Genomic DNA, 22,378 nt, shown 5'->3' on the forward strand with positions numbered 1-22,378 from the left:
GTTATGTTATAATGGCAATAAGAAGCATTCACTTCAAAAAAGTCACATAAACATGTTTTCAACTGTGCAAATTTCCAACCTAATCCAAGTGGTTACCTTAATCCAGGGGTGGTTGAGTGCATCTTGTATCTTAAGCCTCTTTCTGCAAAGAAAACCAACACAAAGCAAGGTAAATGCAAAATAACGTTAAACATAAAAAGACAAAGAAAATTGAGAGAAATGTAAGGTAGAGACTTCATTTAGACATATACGTAGCAAGTCTACGCATGCCTTAATAAACACTTGATCTGTGGGACGTCATCGTAGAACATGACATATACAGAACTGGTCTGAGACATTATTTAACATATTAAACGTGGCGGCGATGAAAACTGCATGCTCATACCTGCCCAATAGTGTATGCAATTAAAAAGGCCAGTGACAGAATCCTGTTGTTTTGATGTATGTGCTTACAAGAAAACCACATAAAACTGGAATTTTCCCGCAGTAAAAGAATAATAAATCCCACTTAGACAGACTCACCCACCCCCCAGCCCCCCAAAAAAGGCCCCAAATTCTTGCAGAAGCCTTCACTGCTGTTTCTCTCGACTGAACCCTGATTTGACCTCTCACCTCGTATCTTTCACCAGCAGCTGTCTGATAAAGCTTTTGGCCAGTTCACTAGTGCTGCCGAAGAACTCCTCATCAAATTCAAAGTTCACTGCTGAGATGTTTGCAAGAGTTTCCTGCTTAGAGTCGCCCAGGAACGGCGATGCCCCACTTAACCTGACACAGAAAGACAAATACTTGAACTATGTAGAAGCACATTGGAAATTCTTGGTAATTAATTCCTGAAACTGATCCGACAGTGGAATCCAAACACGTGCTCCCGTAGTTCATGTATCAGACAACTGTTAAGTTCCATAATTATGTTCATACTGGCAATGGGTGTAACAATATGGGTGCCGCTGTCTGACAGCCCAAGGCTCAATCTGTCACTTACTATTCACTTTTATGGTTTATTGCTACGTTTATTTACCTTTACAATTCTCAATGAGTATATGAGCATGTGAACTGTTAATTCCATATTTATTTAATACCTGCCATTCATATTAATTTATCTCCCCAATATTTATTTTTTAATTTTTAAGTTTTTATTTAATAATACATATTTATTAATAATTCTTAGTTATTTGTTTAATCATACTTCTTAATAATACGTTTTACTAATTACATTTGAAAATGTATTTAAATAAAAAGTTAATAATAATAATAATTAATTATAAATGACTGTATTTCAGAAACATAAAAAAAATCTCACTGACCCTGAACGTTTGAATGGCAGTGTCATTTTAAACTATTGCATCTGTAAACTATTCAATTAACTACTGCATTACAAGGCATTTTAAACTATTTTATAATTGGATATTTTTTATTCTACTATATTTAAATGTAGGTGATGTATATTTCAAAAGAAGAAGTTAAGAGAGAAAATCAACTCAATTCTACAAAATGATTGTCAAATTTATTAATCTAAACAAAAACGCCCCACAAACTGAGAATATACTGAGTATCCTGGGTGTGATAAGATTTTTATCTCTTTAATAAAAAATAATGCTACACCCTTTATGGAAAAGAACATTATTAGGAATAATAAAAGAATCCTGAATATATTAACTTTAGCAATGGGTATAGCATTATGGGTGTTATTGTGTTCCATTATAAGAACCTCTCATTCATTATTCACCAGTGTGCTTCATCAAAAAAAAAAAGTGAGTGATGTGACATTCAGCCAAGTATGGTGAACCATACTCAGAATTCGTGCTCTGCATTTAACCCATCCGAAATGCACACACACAGAGCAGTGAACACACACACACTGTGAGCACACACCCGGAGCAGTGGGCAGCCATGCTGCGGCGCCCGGGGAGCAGTTGGGGGTTCGATGCCTTGCTCAAGGGCACCTAAGTCATGGTATTGAGGGTGAAGAGAGCAGTGTACATGCACTCCCCCCACCCACAATTCCTGCCGGCCCGAGACTTGAACTCACAACCCTTCGATTCCGAGTCCGACTCTCTAACCATTAGGCCACGACTTCAACAAATGCTGAACAAATCAGTACATTTGTTCAGCATGTGACCTGTGTATGGAACTCAATGGAATCTATCAATCATTCTGTGGAATGTCTATGAATGTCTGGATGTCCTGTCAAAGAAGAAGGGATCCACCTTCCTCCATTCACACTCACAGGATGTATGTGATGACTCCGATGCTCCTGGAGGAAACAGAGGGGCGGAAGAGAGCACATGGTTAAGCCATTGTCGAGTATTGACGCTTGCTACATGTAAAGTACAAAGCATGATGAGTTTAAGAGTTCTCACCACATGTCCGCCTCTAATCCCAGCTGCTCATAGTTGACTATCTCTGGAGCTGAAAATAAACCAGGTTAGAGGCATCAGCTACATTTCATTCAAAACAACCATGTGGGATGTCCAAAGATGGTAGAGATTTTCAGCATCTGACACTTACTTTGCATTTTACATCATGAACTGTCGAACTTACCAACAAATTCTGGAGTCCCAAAAATGTTTTTGAACTCCACTCCGTCCTTGATCCTATGCGCCAATCCAAAGTCGATAAGTTTAATCCGCGGACGTTGGATATTGTTATCCAGCAGCATGATATTTTCAGGCTGAAAACCAAATAAATTTCAAATTAAAACCCTGAGCAATTTACATCTCCATTGGCAATATGAGTGTCACTGTGTGACAGTATTGAACTGGCAATTAATTATTCACAATTCTTGTTTATTCCAATATCTGTTTAATGCTTGGTTAATCATTTCAAATGATTATGTGGAACTGTTAATTTCATATATATTTACTTGTTTATCAGATTCATATTTCCAATTATTTGCCTGATATTTAATTTAAAATGTAATTTAATTTAATTTAATTTCACCAATAAATGTTTCATATTTTTATAATTGGATATTGTTTGTTGTATATTATATATTTACATGGTCTATAGTTTAAAAAAAATCAAAATTCTACAATCAAGTGGAAAACACTTGACTAAATTAGGAAGAAAATGTATCTTATATGAGAAAAACTGAATTTTTTTTTTTGAGTTCACAAAACACATTATAGCCTTGCAAACCATTTTTGTATTGTTCATACAAGCTTTCTATTTTCAAGCCCATCTCAGCAAATGCTGCTTGTCATATGTGTGTCTGGCTAATCAACATTGACCTCCACCTCAGCAGTGTGAATGCTGATGAAGTGGCTGAAGGTTTCATGTATTTCTGAGGGACGTTGCGTGGGACTCAACACCTGTTATGTTCCCATATTAATGCCTCTACATACTCAAGAGGTGAAAAGAGGCATCCAGCTGACTTCAAGTGTGGAAGAGGAATGTTCCCGTAGGAATTGTGCCATGTCTAGGATGTACAAGTACAGATTTACCTCCTAATCAATGTGAAAAGAAAGGAGAGAAAACTATATAGGCCTATGTTTGTGACCTATTTACTGGCTACTTCCTAAATCACTGAATTTAGCTGTTAGCTAAAATTACTTTTTATTAACCCTTGTGGATTGTTCAAATTCACTACCCTTTCGGTATGTTCGGGATGAAAACATCCACTCAATTAAACTGCTGTAAAAATGTATCAGATTCATATTTTTTTTTTATTTTTTTGCATAAATCTGTTAATCAACTTCAGTCCTGATCAAAACTACCAAATGTTTTTAAAAAAAATCCAAGATTTTAACTCTTTAATTGCCAAGTTCATAAATGATGTCACTGATTTGGGGGAAAAAACACACAAAATGACTTATTTTAAATATTTCAATATTTAATTGTGGCTGGATTTTTTTTTTTTTTACTTTTTACTTTTTAGATAGGCCTGTGCAAAAAAGGCTCTCTCTCTCTCACACACACACACACACACACACACACACACACACACACACACACACACACACACACACACACACACTATAATTTGCTATTATACTCCATATACAAGCCAGAAACTAAGCCTTTTTTTGCACAGGCCTATCTAAAGGGTTAATGGTCCCACCTAGTGATCAACTGTTAAAATACAATTTTTTACCTCTTCCCAAAATGGAAAACCACAAACAATCAAGAATGCATGATTATATGGTGTCATGGCTTTGCAATCAAAAAATGTCGTTATAATGGAAGTCAATGAGGCAAAAACAGCCACCAACAACAAATTAGGGAGAAAAATTTTAATCTAATGCTGCACAAAAACTAACAATGCATCAAAGCCAACTTGTTACTAATCTTTGACATGCCCAAGACTGTGATAAAAGGTAAAAAAATATCCAGTCCACAATCACTTTTTATATTGAAAATATGTAATTTTGTGTGTTTTTTTTCCCAAATCAGTGACATCATTTATGAACTTGGTAATTAAAGAGTTAAAATCTTGGAATTTTTTTAAACATTTGGTAGTTTTGATCAGGACTGAGGTTGATTAATAGATTTATGCAAAAAAAATTGAATAAAATATTTATCTGATACATTTTTACAGCAGTTTAATTTAGTGGATGTTTTCATCCATGAACATACCAAAAGGGTAGTGAATTTGCCCACAGTGTACCGTTGAGTTTTTGAAATATTTCAAAGCATTTTCCCAAAATATGGGTCAAAATAAGATTTGTCACCAAAAATCATTCCATTAGCTCAAACACAGAGAAAGTTGTGGCCAAAATAAGACTCAACTTTACCCCCTAGTGGACGAAAACATCCCCAACAACGCATAAGGGTTAACAACTCTTTCGTAAGCATAGAATGACAAGTTTTGTTAAAATAGCAGTTAGCATATGTTTTGAGCAAAAGAGTTATGCTACGCTAATATCCAGTAGCCTAATTAGTTACTGGCCACTTTCTAAATCTTTGTTAGCTAAATTAGCTATTTTTAGGAGTGATAATTTAAGTAAGTAAAATATAGTTATGAAAGTACCCTGATAGCACACGTAGTTCACAGAGATGTCAATTTGACGTCTGCACTTACATCTGCAAAAAATATTTTATGTGTAATACATCTCAGATATCAGATAGAGATGTCTTTAAGATTTTTATGATTTAGAAATGTATGTAAAACTGACATCTTAAAAACATCTGTCAGATGTTTGTACACAGCAGATGCTTTCCAGATCAAGCAATCTTTAACAGAAATCTTGCAGATGTACTGCTATCTGGGTAATAACATTGAGTGAGCCTATTCACAGATGAAGATGAATATTCAGTAAGATAAACGCATTCATTTGAATGAACAGTTGTTTTTGTTTACATAGCAGTTAGCATGTAAATGCAATCGCGCCGAACATTCGTATTTGTGTAAAAAGGCATTCATGCTAAGCGAATATCCAGTGATATGCTTCAATTAAGTCACTGTTATGTCATGACTAATAGACTACAAATTATTTCAGCATAGTAAGTTTTGTTTACATAGCAGTTAGCATGTGCTAACTGGAGCAAGAGAAGTTGTTAGCTGAAGTACTATCTTTTTAGTGTCTCTGGCTGTCCTTGTAGAGCTCAAGCGTGTGCTGGCGACTATGGAGACGCAGCCCTTATAAAAACAGGATGGAGATTATGTCAGAGAACAGCGTGGGTGACATGTCTCATCATGTGCCGCTGATAACCTTGTGTTAGAATGTCTGGACCCGGGCCAGCCGGGACGAAAAACATGGAGCTGGGGTGCAAACACACGTACTATCTCAGCCCATGATGGGACGGTGTTCAGCACGGTGATTAGTTAGAGCTGTCATTAGGAGAGGAAGCTGTTTATGAGCTGAAAAGAGTGAAAGGAAGGAATTTCCAGACGGTTGACAGAAACGGGGTCATGTATGCATTCCCAAGAACCAGTACAATGGCATGTCTTAGAAAAGTGAATAGCTATTTTGTCATGCAAAGTTTCAGGTGTTGCCACGCAACAGACCTGATTGTTCTTCAGAAAAGTCCAATTCACCTCTGCTTGAGGAAGAGCTAAACTGTTGCCATGGCGACCATTATAGCTGTTTCTCGCCTCCACAACCAAGCCATTTATAGGAAGCCATACGACCGACTCCAAATCACTTAGACAGGCGTGGACAAAACTTGTTTTGTACCTTCAGGTCAAAATGTGCAATTTTCTTGGAGTGCAGATACTGAACTCCGTTGAGGATCTGTTTGATGAATTCTGTGGCTTCCTCTTCACTCAGCGACTCCTTCTGAGCCAGGAAGTCGAAGAGCTCGCCTCCTGAAACACTGAAAAATGACATTTCCATTGGTTAGAAGTGGTTTACCTGTCTAACATGCAAACCAACAGACATATTCCAAGATTCAGACATGCAGTAAATTTAAGAAGCTTACTTTTTAATTTGCTGTGTCGGATGTCATAATAAAGCATTACATTTCTTTAAAAAAAATCATTTGGTAAATAAACAAATACTTATCTATTTAATATTTATCGAATTAACATTTACTTACTCATTTATCTGATTAATATTAATTTAGCTGCTTCATATTTGTTTATTTTTCCCGGTGACATTTTCATTATATATATATATAAAATTGGATATTGTATTGTATTAAATTATGTATATTCCTAATAAAGATAAGTAAAAAAATTCTAAGCATAAAAAATAGCTTAAAATATGTTGTTTGAAAAACAGTAATTTATTTATTTATTTACTTATTTATCAGTGTATGTATATAAAATGCACTTAATTCATATTTATTTTTGTAAATACTTATTGACTTTTTATTTATGTCATTATTATTTTATCCATCCATCCACCCATCCATCGCTGTGGCTTCTTTTTTCAATAATAGGATATCATATTGTATATTGTAATTTAATTATGTATATGATGTATATTTTAAAAAAAGAGAGAGAGAGAGAGAGAAAAAGTGTATCCATTGCACTCAGTTTATCTCACACATACAGAGATGTTTATCTCAATAAAATGAGGCTAGTAAACTTCCTCTGTGACATTTAACCACAGCAGCTCTTAAAATGGCTTAGTACAGCTTTTTTTATCATTAACATCACACCACTTTATCAGAGCCCTGCAGAAATCTCTTTTCCATACACTCACAGACATTACAGCACAATAACATATCAATAACAAGCTGAACAAGTACACTATGTATCCGTTTTGAAGCCTGAGTATTTGATCCAGAAAGATCACTTAAAATGCAGAGCAGCTGACAGTCACAGACAGTCCATTCAGTCACAGTTCTGACTGGATTCAGGCCACAGTTAGCTCTAATTGAGCTTCTACGCTCCCATGCACACATTACAGTCATGGTGAACCTGAGCCGGGCCTCCCAGCAACTCTAGAGCGCTGACATTTACTACAGGTTCCCCTACACATTCAGAGAATGAAAAACACACAGGCCGTGGAAGTTTCAACTGCTCCCATTCCACAGCACAAGGGGACATGAGTAATATTAGCCAAACAAGTAAGGATATCCAGTATGCCATCTTGGCACCTTTGGCATAATGTTTACAATGTACAATGATTTGGGACACACTAATCCTGATGCCACATGCTATTTAGGATGGAGAATATGTGAACTGGGATGCATAGTGCACCATGCAGCCATTTCTTTTGTCCTCTAATGCACCTGATCCAACGAATCAGATGTTTTTTATGTTTAATGGTAGCTGAAACAGCTGTTATAGTTCAGGACTAGATGGTAAGGCTTTCGAGTAAGTCTTAAGAGACTGAAGTAGAGAACTACTGGTTCAAAGAGCAGTGAGTAAGAGCTGTTGGACGAGGGCGGCAGGCATTAGTCAACTAAAGAGCAATGTCATTTGAGGACTCGCACTTGAAATAAAGCATTAGCTCGCTTTGATTTGAATGGACAACCTAGTTTGTTATAGTTTTAATGGATTTCCTATCACATTTCTGAAAACGGCCTTGAAGTTCAGCTTATATTTTGATGGATTTTTCATTCACTGTACAGTAAGAAATATTAAAGAAGCGGTAAAAAAACAGCCTTTTCTAGTTCTAAGGGTCAGAGATATACGGAAGCTTGTTTCAGCCACTGAATAAAAAATTAAAATGTAAGTGCAACTTTTTATCTCCAAATTCAGACCTTTTTACTCACAATTGCAAATTTATATCTCACACTTTTGACTTTTTTCTTGCAATTACAAGTTATCAATCCAGAATTGTTAGATATAAACTAGCAGTTGAAAGAAAATGGCAGAAATGTGAGCTGATTTTTTTTTTTTTTCTAAATTAGACTATATAACTCACAATTATACAGGATATAAACTTGCAATTGCGAGAAAAAAAAGTCAGGATTGCAAGAAATAAACTCACAAATGTGAGGGAAAAAAATTCCAGAAATGCAATTCTGACTTTATATCTGAGAATTGCGAGTTTATATCCTGCAATTATGGCTTTGTAACTCGCAATTTAAATCACCATTTTGACATTATTACTGACAAATTCAAGTTTATACCTCGCAACTTTGAGTAAAAAAAGTCACAATTCTGAGTTTATATCTCGCAGTTCTATGTTTATATATTTTCTTTGTATCTAAATATATTTCTCAGAATTGCAAGAAAAAAGTCAGAATTACGAGACAAACTCACAAATGCAAGAAAAAAAATATATATATATTATGCCGTGTTGGAAACAGGCTTTCATAGAGATAAAATAGAAGTGGTTGAGCCTTGAATTTGGCTTAGGAAGCAGATGAAAAGGTTCAGGATATGGCCCCTATAGAGTGAGGACAGCTGTGCGAGTGGGTAATTGTAGCTCTCACAAACTGTGTGGGAGGACGTGTTCTCACTCACAGCTCCAGGATGAGCACCATGTCAGTGTGGTTCTCGTAAATGTCATGCAACGTGATGATGTTGGGATGCTGGAGCTCCTGTAGGATGTCCACCTCTCTCTCGATCTCCTCTCGCCGAACGCCTCTCCGGCTCGCCCGACTCTGCCGCTTCTTTATGAACTTTGCAGCATATTCCACACCTGTACTCTTCTCTTTACAGCGCTTCACGATAGCAAACTGCCCACTGAGTAAAAGAGAGAGAGACACAACAAAACATTCAGTTCTTCTGTCTAACAAGCCAGATGATGAATGATCTGAGTAATCACATTTAACATTCATCTCCCCAGGATATGGTTAATAACGCAATAGCAGAAAAATAGAAATTGTATATGTGAGTTTTTTAGGATTAAATTATTCCAGGGGATTAAAGCATTTTCTAGGTTCAACAACTTTGGTTAAGAAAATAATTTTTATTTTAGAAATGATGGTACTTGAAGCAATTAGTGCATTAATACTAATATTAATATGTATCTATATATTATATACATATATATATATATATATATATAGTATACACACACACACACACACACACACACACACAAATACACATAATATATTGTTGATTTATTGGTAATAGTCTCAAGACAAGGTTAAAATTCTGTTTTATATGCATTATATGTTTTATATGCCTTTTAAAAAACAAACCCAGAGAGTGCACTTCTTCAGCACACAAGTTGACCACATGCCACTGAGACAGTTTCTTTAAAAGCATTAGATGCTTAATTTGCTTTAAATGTAAACAGAAATGCTTAAAATTCTTCAACACCAACTGGCAGTAACATTTCAAATGAGAAAATACTTAAATGGAGCCAAATCGTGTCAGTCTAAGTATGTCTCTATACGCTCTTTTTAGCTCTATAAGCTGCAAACATGAATCACCACATGTTGCAGTTTAATTACAGAGACTCTATTTATCAAGGGTACATGCAACTAACATCACAAGTACATTAACATATGAACGCCCACATTCACATATCAATGCATATTCAGTATTTAGTAACTTGGCATAGCTTTGCTTTTAGTCTGTGAAACCCATTAGGTTTGCGCTGTTGAACTGTTGAACAATAATGTGTTGGATCTTTAATGCTGAAATATGTCTACAAGGATGGTTTGTACTCGAGCTCCCTATAGAATCTCGGAACAGAACGTTTCTTGCATAGCGAGAGCCTGAGAGGAAATCCTGCCGCAGGGAAGAGCGCACCAACTGGGGTCACAGTGTGGGAGGAAAACGCTCTCAGAGAGGAGAGAGACAGAGAAGAGGAATGCCACCCACCCACCGCTTCTGTGTCAAAGACGCTTTTGCTTCCTCGCACAAGCTTTGAACATTTCAAACAATATCTCTCGACACAAGCTGCTCATGTTATTTGTTGGTTTGTGTATACAGTGGGTAGAAAGGATACATTAAAGTAGGGATACACAGATACTGATGCATGTTTAAGAAGTTTTAAAGGGGGTCATACAAAAGAAAAAACATAATTGCTAAAAATAAAAAGTGTTCATTTGATCAAGTACTGTAGATGTATTCCAACCAATCACAGATATTATCTATCCTTCATTCATTCTAACATTGAGCAATAAATCGCCATGATCTTGGCTTAGCAACCATATTATCATTTAGTACAATGACAGACTTGTTTACATGCATTTTCAGTGAACTAAAACTTTAAAAGCTAAATCTGCTGCTAAAACAATATAATATGTAATTTTAAAACCCCTGAAAGCCAAAGCACAGGCACTATCATTCAAAAGATTGAGTTGGTATTTTGTAATACTTTTGAAAGTCCCTTATGCTCATCAAGGCTGCATTTATTGATCAAAAACACAATACAAAACCAGAATATTGTGAAATATTATTACAATTTATAATGAATTAATATATTTCATACATGCATTTTATTCCAATCCATCCGATGCAAAGCTTAATTTTCAGTATCATTACCCCTGTCTTTAGTGTCACATGACTCTTAATAAATCATTTTAATATGCTGATTTGATCATTATCCATATAAAAAAATAAAAATGTAAACAGTAATACATTTTTTCATGTTTTTTCTTTTCTTTTTTGATAAATAGAAGGTTTAAAAGAAGTGTATTTTTTGAAATATAGATCTTTTTAACCTGATTATTTTTTCCCCCTCACAATTCTGAGAAAAAATAACTGAAAATTGTCAGACTCACAGTTCTGAAGTCTTAATTCTGAGATATGAACTTGAATTGTAAAATTCAAATTCAAAATAATCTTCATGTATGCATGCATTCACTGTAATACATTCTTGGTGGAAATAAGCTTACATTGAATGACTATAGGTATTCATTTATTATAAAAAATAAAATAAAAATAGTGACCCCAAACTTTCCTGCAGTTTTATATAATGGTCTTCTCATTATTCAGCAACTTGGCCAATCACAACAAAGATCATGTACATATAGAAACAAAATCTTAAAAGTACAGCAACAAAAACAACATTTACTTCTAAATATAACATAGAGAGGTCAGTGCATTTTAAGTTGAAACTCCTTTATTTGTCTTAATACAGAAATACATTCCCGATGCACATAGACAGGCAGCACATGAAGTCAACAGATTTAGGAAGTGTCTCTGAGTCACGACTATATCCGACTATGAGTCTAACAAGACCACAGATCTAGACGGACTGCATGTAAACTGACTAAGAGACCCGCTTTTGACATCATGCCTCACGTCTGCGGATGTGCATTTGGCCCGGCTCATTATCAGCTGTGACCAGAAAAAACTGTCCTCTATAAACTCCTCTAGTGCTGTATCGTCACAGAGAAGAGGGATTAGAGGGAAACAGACAGCAGGATGAGTGGGGGGAGAAAAACGAGGGATGATGTCTTCACTGTGAAATGCACGGGATGTTTAGCAAGGTTTCTAAACATTGTAAGAATGTCTTCTAGCAGACCACAGTAGACTATGGAAATAGATGACTTTGTTTTAGTCTTATGTCACTTATTAAATGTTATGTTAAACGTTTCATGCGTTCCTGTTCCCCTTTCTTTGATCTCACATCGGAAGTATATAAAAATATGACGCTGCAGACTTAAAGTTCTGTTTGTCGCCTGCTGTTCTTGTTCATGCATCGAGTTCTGAATGCACTGTGAAAATAGGCTGTGTGGATTATGCACAGCGAGCAGATGATTAGACCATGATTGCAGCCAGTTTTTTCCCTGTGTTTCACATGAAGCCCCACTGAGAGCTGTGTATATGTGTCTGTGCCACTCTTTCCTCTTCTAGCCGCTAGTGTTTTGTTTTTTGTGATGATGTGCAGTGCTACAGAGCAATAAATGAAAAGAAATATAAATGTATGTATTCATTCAGTTGTTTATTATATACCATATATTATATTATATTGATTAGGGCTGTCAAATCGATTAATCTCATCCAAAATATTGTTATTGTGTGAACTGTTTATTTTTATATGTATATATAAATACACACACATACATTATAATATAATATAAATTATATTATACATAAATATAAATATATAAATATATATATATATATATATTTCTTGGATGTGATATACATATATGGCACATATAAGCACATTTCCCTATAATTATCATTATCATAGTGCAATAAAATTTAATTACAAAAAAAAAATTTCATTCTTTTTCTACGAACATTGATTGTACTTTTTTATTTCATAAGGCACACGGCCTCGAGGCCAAGGGCAGTTTGCCTGACATTTCTGTTTGTTTTATTGCAAAAACACAGACATAATAAAGACAGAGAGATGTGAAGAAACACTGATTTAAAAAACAACAACTTTTATTTCACTCCAGAGAACATTTTTCTCACTGTGTCTAATGTGGTTTTCTGTTCACATAATGCAATAAAATCAATAGAGGAATTGCATTACAGTTCAGTGCCTTTGGCAAGTAGAACTGAAAATGTTTGATTGCTGAATCATTAGGGACTATTGGCCACATCGATAACTATGTTTGTTTAAAAACCCATAACCCACAGAGATACAAGGACGCCAAACACTGCTAGGTCACCGCCTGGAAAAAAGGGTCAGGTTGTCCACACAGAGCTCAGAGGGGCCTACATAATAAGAGGTTTTCCCCCATACACATACACACACAGGGCAAAGGCATGGAAAACCAAAACAGTCTGGACTGGAATGTGTAGCCGGAGGGACGGCCCAGTCTCTTCCAGATCCACAGGAGAACACAAGCCTAGACCACAACAACTCAGCTTCTCAAGTTGTCTTTTCACTTATCACATTAGTGGCATATTTCACCTCCACAGGTCACAATAATGTCATTTTAATTCACAACACATGACAGTGCAAGCAACATGTGTGTGAAGCAAATCATATACTTAGCAATTTACTCAAAGCATATGATTTTCTAATTAAGGTATTTTCTATTCTGATTTATTATTATGGTACATCTTGACTTGAGCTGTAATGTTGCAAAATTTTTTGCTTGGACATAAACAGTTTACTTAAATTACATGGATATTCTGAATAAGGTGTTTATGCCCCAAAAATCTGATTAAACCAGAAATATTCCAGCTGTTTTATGCAGATTTTCAAGAGATTATAAAAAACAATTAAATCTGGTTGTTGTTGAACATTTACTTACATAAAGCTTATAAAACTGGAATAGGACCATATTCTGATTAATATCAGAATATTTTTGTTAACACTAACAGCTAGAAACATATTTCATGTATTATAAGTGTCATACATTTGCATTGGAAAATATTTCACCCTCACATGAAAAATTCCCACAAACATTGATTTCTATTGAAATTAAGGATAGTAAATGTGACCGCACTTAAATACTTCCTGATGAGGACAAAAAAGTGCTTCACAAACTTATCTTACATTCAAATGCCTTCAAGAAGGTTTGTTTTAAAGCTGTATTATATGCTTTGTCAGAGGTGTGATTTACAGACAATCTGAGGGAGGACAGAGGCAGCCCATTGCGGGCGTGCCACTAGTCTCTGTTCTAAGCCCGCTTGTGTTTCTGACGGCTGGAGGTCTCAGTGGATTTCCACTCCCAACAGCTGCTGGTTATTAGCCGGAGGGCCTTACTGGCCATGCGCTTGACTAAACGGCGCCAGTCCAATATTCAAATGCAGGTCCAGAGGGGATATTATGACACTGAGTTTCATTGTGTCCATATGTGCATACATGAAAAAGTATGTCCTTTGCCCTGACAACAGGATGGAACAGATGTTAATGCATTCTTTATCTGGGCTAGGTCTCAGTTTAATAGTGAGTTTAAAACAACAGAGTGCGTGTTTTTATTTCCATCGCAATGGAAAATATGCATATTTCATTGACCAATCAGCTTTCAGGACCGGAAGTTTCCATTTTGTGCAAAAACGATAAAACATTGCATTATGGATGTCATTACTTTGAAATCCTGCCAGTGAGTTCCTCTCAAACTGAACACACACTGTCATTCCTCCCACACAATCTATTATAACAGCTTTTCAACTCCTTCAATTCACAGCTGCCGAATACTTGCTTTTTAGCACTTTGGACAGATGATTTTTTGTGAATAAAACATTAACAGAAGCTTCATTAAAGCATCTTTTTTGGACAGTATTGGGCAAAACAGCAGTGGGGGAAAGAATGCGAGGAATGTGCATCAATGTTTTGTAAGATCACCATCCCTCCAACTCTTTTGCTAAAAATAACTTTTTGTTTTTTAATTCAAATTTGTTGACATGTACAAAGAATTGATATTATTGCACTGTGAGAATAGGCGGAGGGTGAACCAACTCCAGGGTAAGGCAAAAATTTGCCTAATGTCAGTGTAATCCTATTAACACGCACATCATAACCCAGTCTTTTAGGCAAGCATATAGCGTAGGCCTACCCACTGAATAAAAATAAAACAAGGAAATTGTGATTTTCTATCTCACAGTTTTTACTCTATCGCACAATTTATACTTTATGTCCAATTACTTTTTTACATAAAATACCAGATATGGGTGTCATATGTCTCAAAATAGTTTTAATATGACTAAATTTGTATATAACGTGATCATAATCTAATAAAAACATTATTTTTATTTAACAAGTTCCAAATTATAATGCTTTCATTTCCACAGTTATTCAAACAATGCAAGCAAAGAACATTTACATTATCCAATAACATGACCAGTTTACCGTGAGTTTAAGCAAGCTCAAAAACTCCCGTTATAATCAATAAAGCTGCCTACAATATCAAATTAATATCTTACTTATATCGTATGTACATTTACACTTTGTTGTGTATGATGAGAGAATTTGCGAGAGTGTAGAATTCAGTCAGCCTGTGTGCATTGAACACAACTCGGTGTTTCAGAATCAGCGATGACTCATCTGAACTCCCCTGATTGGTCATTGCATTTATAAGCTCAACAGAATCACTTGTGATGGGATATAATGCGCCACAATGTAAAAACGCATAATTTGATGCATCATTAGCAGATATAAATTTAATGCCGCAATTGACACTTTTCATTTCATTTTCACATTATTTGTGACATCCTTAATAGATTTAGTTCAGTTGTACTGGGGAATCTTTGTCCAATTTGGTGGCATTTTTGCCCCAAGCTCCCTGAGTACTCCTTAAATTCTAGACCCTTGGCTAGGGGAAGGCTAAGCCTTGCCCAGCCTTACACACGCTCTGCCTATGACTGAGGACTACAACAGGATGCTTAAAATAGCTAACTTTACCCAGATACCCCTGGATCAGCTCATTGTGGGGATCAATAGCACCTGTTGTTCACTTCAACAGACAGACACCTACATATTTGGCCTTGAGCTTTGAAAGAAATGGATTCTTGAAAATATTAAATCAAAACGTTTTAATGGGAATGGACTAGTAGAAAATATTAAATGCAAATAAAAACATTAGTTCATTAACACAGGCAAGACCTGTTTCTGCTAAAATTATTTATACATTTGAACATTGCAACAGTTTAGATACTGTTGCATTTATTGATAGTTTTTATTAGCCGATACAGATATCTAGATATAATGTATACAATACTGTTAAAAGGTTTGGAGTTGATAAGATTTTTTGAAAGAAACTGATACTTTTATTCATCATGGATGCATTCATTTGATCAAAAGAGCCAAAAAATAAAAATAAATTAATAAATAATATTTGTTCTTTTGATATTTATATTTATCAAAGAATCCTGAAAATTTGAATGAAATTACTGATGGACCATGTGACATTAAAGACTGGAGTAAGGATGTTGAAATTTCAGTTTTGCATCACAGGAATAAATTACATTTTAAAATATATTAAAATAGAAAACAGTTATTTTAAATCCTAATAATATTTCACAATATTCCTGTTTTTACTTCAATTTTTAACAAATAAATGGAGCCTTGTTGAGCATTTTTCTTTCAAAAACATTGAAACACCTTTTGAACAGTAGTGTATACATAATACTATTAAATTATAGTAAATGAGTTAAAATACAAACTTATAATAAAAAATTAATTAAAAAATAATAATAAATAAAAAACTTTTTTTTACACAACATTTAGTCAAAATTCACAAACAATACATGCCACTTCTGCAAAATATATGACAGTTAATTGGCCCAGGTGATGCATTTATATTGGTTATAATGTCATAAGGTCATATGTGTCATTAATATAATCATAAACCATTTTTTTTGCCACTCAAAAAAATAAAAAAAGTTTCCAATCTTTCATCAAGTCTCAGTATGACATATTAAATGGATTGTACTTTTGTCCTTTACAGCCTTTTTTTTCTGCTCACTTTATATTGTATATGACGTCCACTCTGACTAAAGTCCACAGGCAGCTGTCTCTTCTTACATGATTTGCTGAAATATGAGTCAAAAATGTCTTGACTAGTGTGTTATCAAATGTGCGGGCTGATTTCTTATAGTATTAGTCATCGTAGTGTTCACTTTATGACTCATAAAGTTACTTTCACTCTGACATGGCAGAAAAGTTTGCAATGCTTCTCCATTATTATCCTAATCAAATTATTGGGGGCCCAGAACAACAGATTTTATTGACATTAATGTGTCCCCATGGTTGTCCCCTTGACGACAGCCCTGTATATATAGTATATGATGACTCACAGATAAGCGAACAGCCAATAAAGATACAGACCAGAAACATATGGCGAGCTGTTTAAAAAAAAAAACACACAACAAACCTCATAAAAACCAACAGCTGTGCGTATATTCTGTTGCTATGGGGATGATTTGCACAATCTCTTAAAAAAGATGCACATGCAGTACATACATTTATAAAATACCATCTCTCACATTGCATCAAGACTGAGTCCTGTCAAAATATACACAAACACATCAACTCTAAAAAATGCACTAATTCTCTCATGTTCTGTGGCTTTCATCACTTCCTCCTATTGCTTTACCTCAAGTGAAGGGGAAGATGGCATAAGTTGCTTTTTTTCTCTTAAAAAAGCTGAATTGAAAGTTTTTAAATGCTGTTCATGAAGGGCTATCCAGCATCATCCGTCTGAGCAACACACATGTTAGCTCTATAAAAGCGTAATGTTTTAGCCAAATATAAGTTTGCTCATGAAAGAGCAATGTAACAGGGTCACTATATATAATGTGTTACATAAGAGCTCTTCCTCTGTCTTACCTGTCAAGTAACAAACTAACTTGAACTGGTATCTGTGACATTACTGTGCAATATATACTGACTGGATCTTATAGACCTTTAGACACCATACTTAATTTGATGTGCAGGACAGATGTAAAATCGGATCAATGTGACTGATTCACAAAATACAAAAAAATAAATATATATGATAATAATGATAATTACAAAAAAATGGCAAATAACATATTGATTTAAACATGGAATTTTGAAGTACAAAGACTGAAACATCTTAAAACAGCTGTTTTATTTGCAGCTTGTCAAAAAAAACTAAAAAAAACGTGTTGAAACATGTCCTTTTTCTTGTGCACGAAAAACCTCACAGCAGTAAAAAAAAAATTATTAAAACCTTCAGAAAAGGGCAATTTTTTAGGTTTTAGTAAGACTGACAGTCAATTAAAATTTTTACTCCAATTTATTACATGATGTACCGATAAATAAATCTAATTAATCACAAATTACATTTGGCTGTAAAATAGCCCCAAAAGATTATTTAAAGCTGTTTTGTTGTTGTTGTTGTTAAATTAGAAAGTATTAATTAGACATTACATATAGTAGCTTTAGAAATAAGTGTTTTATTTAATTCAACACAAAATGTATTACACGTTTATGAAACAATGGGCTAACATAAACTATACAACACAAAAGGAGATCATTTGAGAAACATCTCCTTTTCTCCTTTTTTCGTTCATGCAGTGGATGTCACTGGTAACCAAAACAGCTTTGTTAAAAAAAAGAAACTGAAACTGCCAGCAGGTGGCTTTAAGTGTCTTTATGAGTCATTCATTCATTTATTCATTCAATTCGGTCAAATGGTCAAATGAATTAAGTAAATGGCTCAGTTGATCATTGATTCACTCGATTCGTTATAAGCGTGGATTCGTTCACAAACTAAACACCGCTTTGTTACTCGAAGACGCACAACAATTCTCCTATGTCTTTACAGGCAATATTTTTGTTGACAAATTCAAAAACAGACAATATTGTGTTTAAAATATAACCCAATATCAACTGCAATATTTACTGAATTGTTGTATAAAATCACTTTGGGACAAACAGCACTTGTGGTTGCTCTCGCTGCTAGTGTGATATTACATATCATGTGATATAAATATGACAAAAACTCATACAGGGGCATTTTTTTGCCCTAATATCTTGAATTTTAGTGCATAACTGCATTTATGGAGTTGTTGCACTGCATAATATCAAAGTCCCTTCATATAGTTTTTGATAATATTTGTCAACAGTATGAAATACTGTATATGATGATGCCTGGGGAAGGGCCAGGGTGTTAACTGGGTTCAAATAATTTAATTGTAAATAAGTTAATGTGTTAAACTGACAGCCCTAGTTTTTAGCCCTAGTTAAACACTGCAGGGGTTTGTACTATTTTTTTTTTAAGTTATGGGTGGTTGCACAACTATGGCCTAAAATACATGATATAGCAATAGCAATGATGCTATATTTGAAAACTGACAACTGGTTCTGATTCAGAACTACCAAACATACCAAAACCAAATACAGAGTTCTGGCATGAAACTCTAGATGGAGCAGTCCGATAGGTCTAACTCAGTCTGAACTATGACATCATTATCACATGGCACAGCTAATTGGTTCTCTCCTGTAACAGTAGCCAATGAGCTCACGGCTCAACATTCAGATATATGACTAGTGCTTGCTGTAGCAGTTTGGAGCCTGCTTCAGAAACACTTCACCTTCCCCAGCTCCACCTGTATAGATCTGCTACGAGGTGATTCATGTATGCTATAGGGAGTTATTTCATGTATGTTATATTTGCAGCAGCAGTATTTCTTACATGCTCACAGCAGCATGTTGTGGATGTATTGGCAGTAGCAAGTCCCGCAGCAGCAGCAGAAGCATACCAGATCTATTCCGTCAAGACCAAACACATCAACATTGTCATGTACATTACCATGCTAATCCCTCCAAGAGTTGTCATTACAGAAATCATTTTAATAACATTTTGTTCCATTAGCTGTTGTCAAACATCTGCATTTATTCGCCAGTTTGGATGAAACATCACACGAAAAGAGATCAAATGAATTTTGAAATAAAATGTCTAAAATAAGAATTATTTTCAATTATATTATTTTGAATTATTTTAAATAGTAAAAAAACAAAAACAATAAAGCACTCAAGGCTGGTCATATTTTGAATATATTCTCAATACATACATGTTTTATAAGTTACAATGGTTTATAATGCCAACTATAAAAAGCATGTAAACATTATTTTTGAAAGTTGTCAATTAAACAAAGATTATTGGAGCATATGTTGTGTACAAGAAAATACTATTTCAGTTTTTCTACTTCAAAGTTGTTTAAATCAGTGGGCAACTTGCGATTTCTTTGTGCTTATCTTTGTAATTATTTGTGACATTTACTGAATAAAAATTATTTCCAAGCCATTTTTACAAAAATGATGGATATACATCAACATATCTTCCTGTAACAAACATGTACAATGACTTCGACAAATATAGCCAACTTGTACACTGTCATCAGTCAATTATAGAGATTCCAATATCTCTGAATAAAGCTCCTGTCACCAACAAGCCCCCACCTCCAGGGAACAAAGTGGTTGCATAAAAGGGTCTCATTTGTCCCACACTGTCAACCTTTGAAGCAGGTGATTCATGCCGTGGTGTGACAGCCAGTCCCCAAATCTCCCACACGGAACATGAACGCTGGTGGGAGTTTGTGAGTGTGAACAATTCTTTGCGTTTAAGTGTCTTCATCTTTCCTTCATTCTCTCTCTCTCTCTTGCTGTCCTTTTCTGATAGATACGTTTGAAGCTGCTAATGTGTTACAGATCATCACACACAGCTCTGTGAAACCACATATGAGCTATTTCCTCTTTCACACGCAAGATACGTGTCAATGTGCGTGAGCATTTCCACCTCAAACGCATCTATTACTCCATGACATGTCTGTGGAGACGTAGACATCGTTTTGAAAAAAGAAAACCAAAACGTTACCAAAAGAACATAAACTTCTAGGCTTATTGAGTGTGCAGAGGCAAGGATTGCTTTTAACACACATAGCTAAGCTAACAACCTTTAGCTTTTGTACTTTGTGCTGTGGCAGTGTCAGCAAAATGAGGTTTATTGTACAGTATGTTGTAACTCTGTTGTAACAGTTACTATTGGCTCATATCTAGGCAATTGCACGTACTGTATACTAAGTATGTTAAACCTAACAATAAATCTGTGTTCTAAACCCGATTGAGCTTTTAATGATGTCTACTGCATACACAGGCAACTGCCTTCCAAGACAGCATGCTCAGAACCGCAAGCATAGGCATCAACTCAAGACACAAAAAATGCTATGCACAGAAGCTTAGCATGTTGCTAAGCTAACAACACTATACTCAAAAAATATATAAAATAAATATTGGGGGAAAAAACAAGGCAGCCAAAAATATTTAAAACAAAAACACACTTTTAAAAATACCCAATGAAATAAACATATATTATCGATACGTCTCCTGCTTTCTCCACCATTTTGGATTCAGTCTAACTTTAATATGGCCAAAATGGGGTATGATGAGATGGCCTGTTGTCAAGTTTCACATTTGGATTGATAAAAAATTGTCTTGTTTCGCCTATTTTATCAATCAAAATTTGTAATTCGACAGACTTACACTGAAGCAGGAAACCAAGCAATTTCTGGAGACAAGAACATGACAGAGAATTAGTGATTGGATCTTCTGACTTAGTTCACCTACTGGGATAGTTCACCCAAAAATGGAAATTACCCCATAATTTACTCACCCTCAAGCCATCCTAGGTGTATATAACTTTCTTCTTTCAGATGAATACAGTTGGAGCTGTATTAAAATATGTCCCAGCTCTTCCAAGCTTTGATGTTTTGAAGCATGGCAGCTGGTTTGAGCTGGTTATAAGCTGGTTATGAAATGGTCCTCACCAGGAGCTACTGTAGTTACTTAGGAACAGCACATGGCCAGCTTAAACCAGCTAAAACTATGCTTCAAAACATGCCAAATCGGCATATGCTGTTTTTTTCCAATAGGGAAGCCCTTTATTAACCCCCCTGAGCTGTGTGGAGCACTTTTTAGGATGGATAGATGCACTTTTTTGGACTTCAAAAACTCAAAACCCATTCACTGCCATTATAAAGCTTGGAAGAGCCAGAACATTTTTATTATAACTCTGATTATATTGATCTGAAATATTAAGTCATTTTAAGCACCTAAGATGACTTAAGGGGAAACATTTTTAATTAGGGGTATCCCTTTAAGTCCTGTTTACAAAGGACAATAAATATAACGATAACTATAAATAGTCTATGAGACGTCCACACCGCATCATTGAAATCACTTACAGAACACTTTTTTTGTTGAACGACAAAAAATCAGTATCAGTAAAGTTAAATCGCTTTCTGTTTGAACAGGCCTTTAGAGCAATAAAGATCCACCTATCAACACCCTCAGCATGTTTTGACTACTTCTGTACAGGCAAACACCACTTATATTTTCTTCAGTAACTTTCTTCAGTGCCTTTCAAGGAAAAAAAAATCTATATCTTACCCAGTATTTGTCCTATTTACGATTATTACAGTACTGTATTGTTAGCTTAGCAACATGCTAACTTCAAACTCGGTTTAAAAAGTGTTGAGTTCTTCAGAAAATGTGGCTTTAAATTCTAGTTTGAACAAACAAAGCTGGTCCTTTATTAACATAAAGTAACTGAACGTACAGTGGAGCTATCAGTCCTGTTCTCACAGTCCTGCAAGGGAGGTCAGGTATCTCATCTAATCCAGGGTGTGTTATAGAAACTGTGCCCTTTGAGTGGGACACAAAGCCATCCAGGCAGATGGCCGATTCTGTTACATATTGCA

General features: G+C 35.1%; 1 protein-coding gene across 2 annotated transcripts in view; it reads right to left on the reverse strand.

Annotated features, from left to right (window-relative positions):
• The window catches only part of dapk2b (death-associated protein kinase 2b), a 29,244-nt gene that overhangs the window by 4,765 nt on the left and 2,101 nt on the right, over window positions 1–22,378 (reverse strand). For both annotated transcript variants that reach the window (XM_059536188.1, XM_059536189.1), the window contains exons 3-9: window positions 8,804–9,025; window positions 6,117–6,255; window positions 2,542–2,671; window positions 2,361–2,409; window positions 2,228–2,254; window positions 613–765; window positions 97–142 (exon numbers count right to left, since the gene is read on the reverse strand). In XM_059536188.1, coding sequence (XP_059392171.1) covers window positions 97–142; window positions 613–765; window positions 2,228–2,254; window positions 2,361–2,409; window positions 2,542–2,671; window positions 6,117–6,255; window positions 8,804–9,025 — 766 coding nt within the window. The remainder of the gene's footprint in view (window positions 1–96; window positions 143–612; window positions 766–2,227; window positions 2,255–2,360; window positions 2,410–2,541; window positions 2,672–6,116; window positions 6,256–8,803; window positions 9,026–22,378) is intronic.

Source organism: Carassius carassius, chromosome 43 (genome assembly GCF_963082965.1).
Source record: "Carassius carassius chromosome 43, fCarCar2.1, whole genome shotgun sequence".
Taxonomy (NCBI): Eukaryota; Metazoa; Chordata; class Actinopteri; order Cypriniformes; family Cyprinidae; genus Carassius; species Carassius carassius.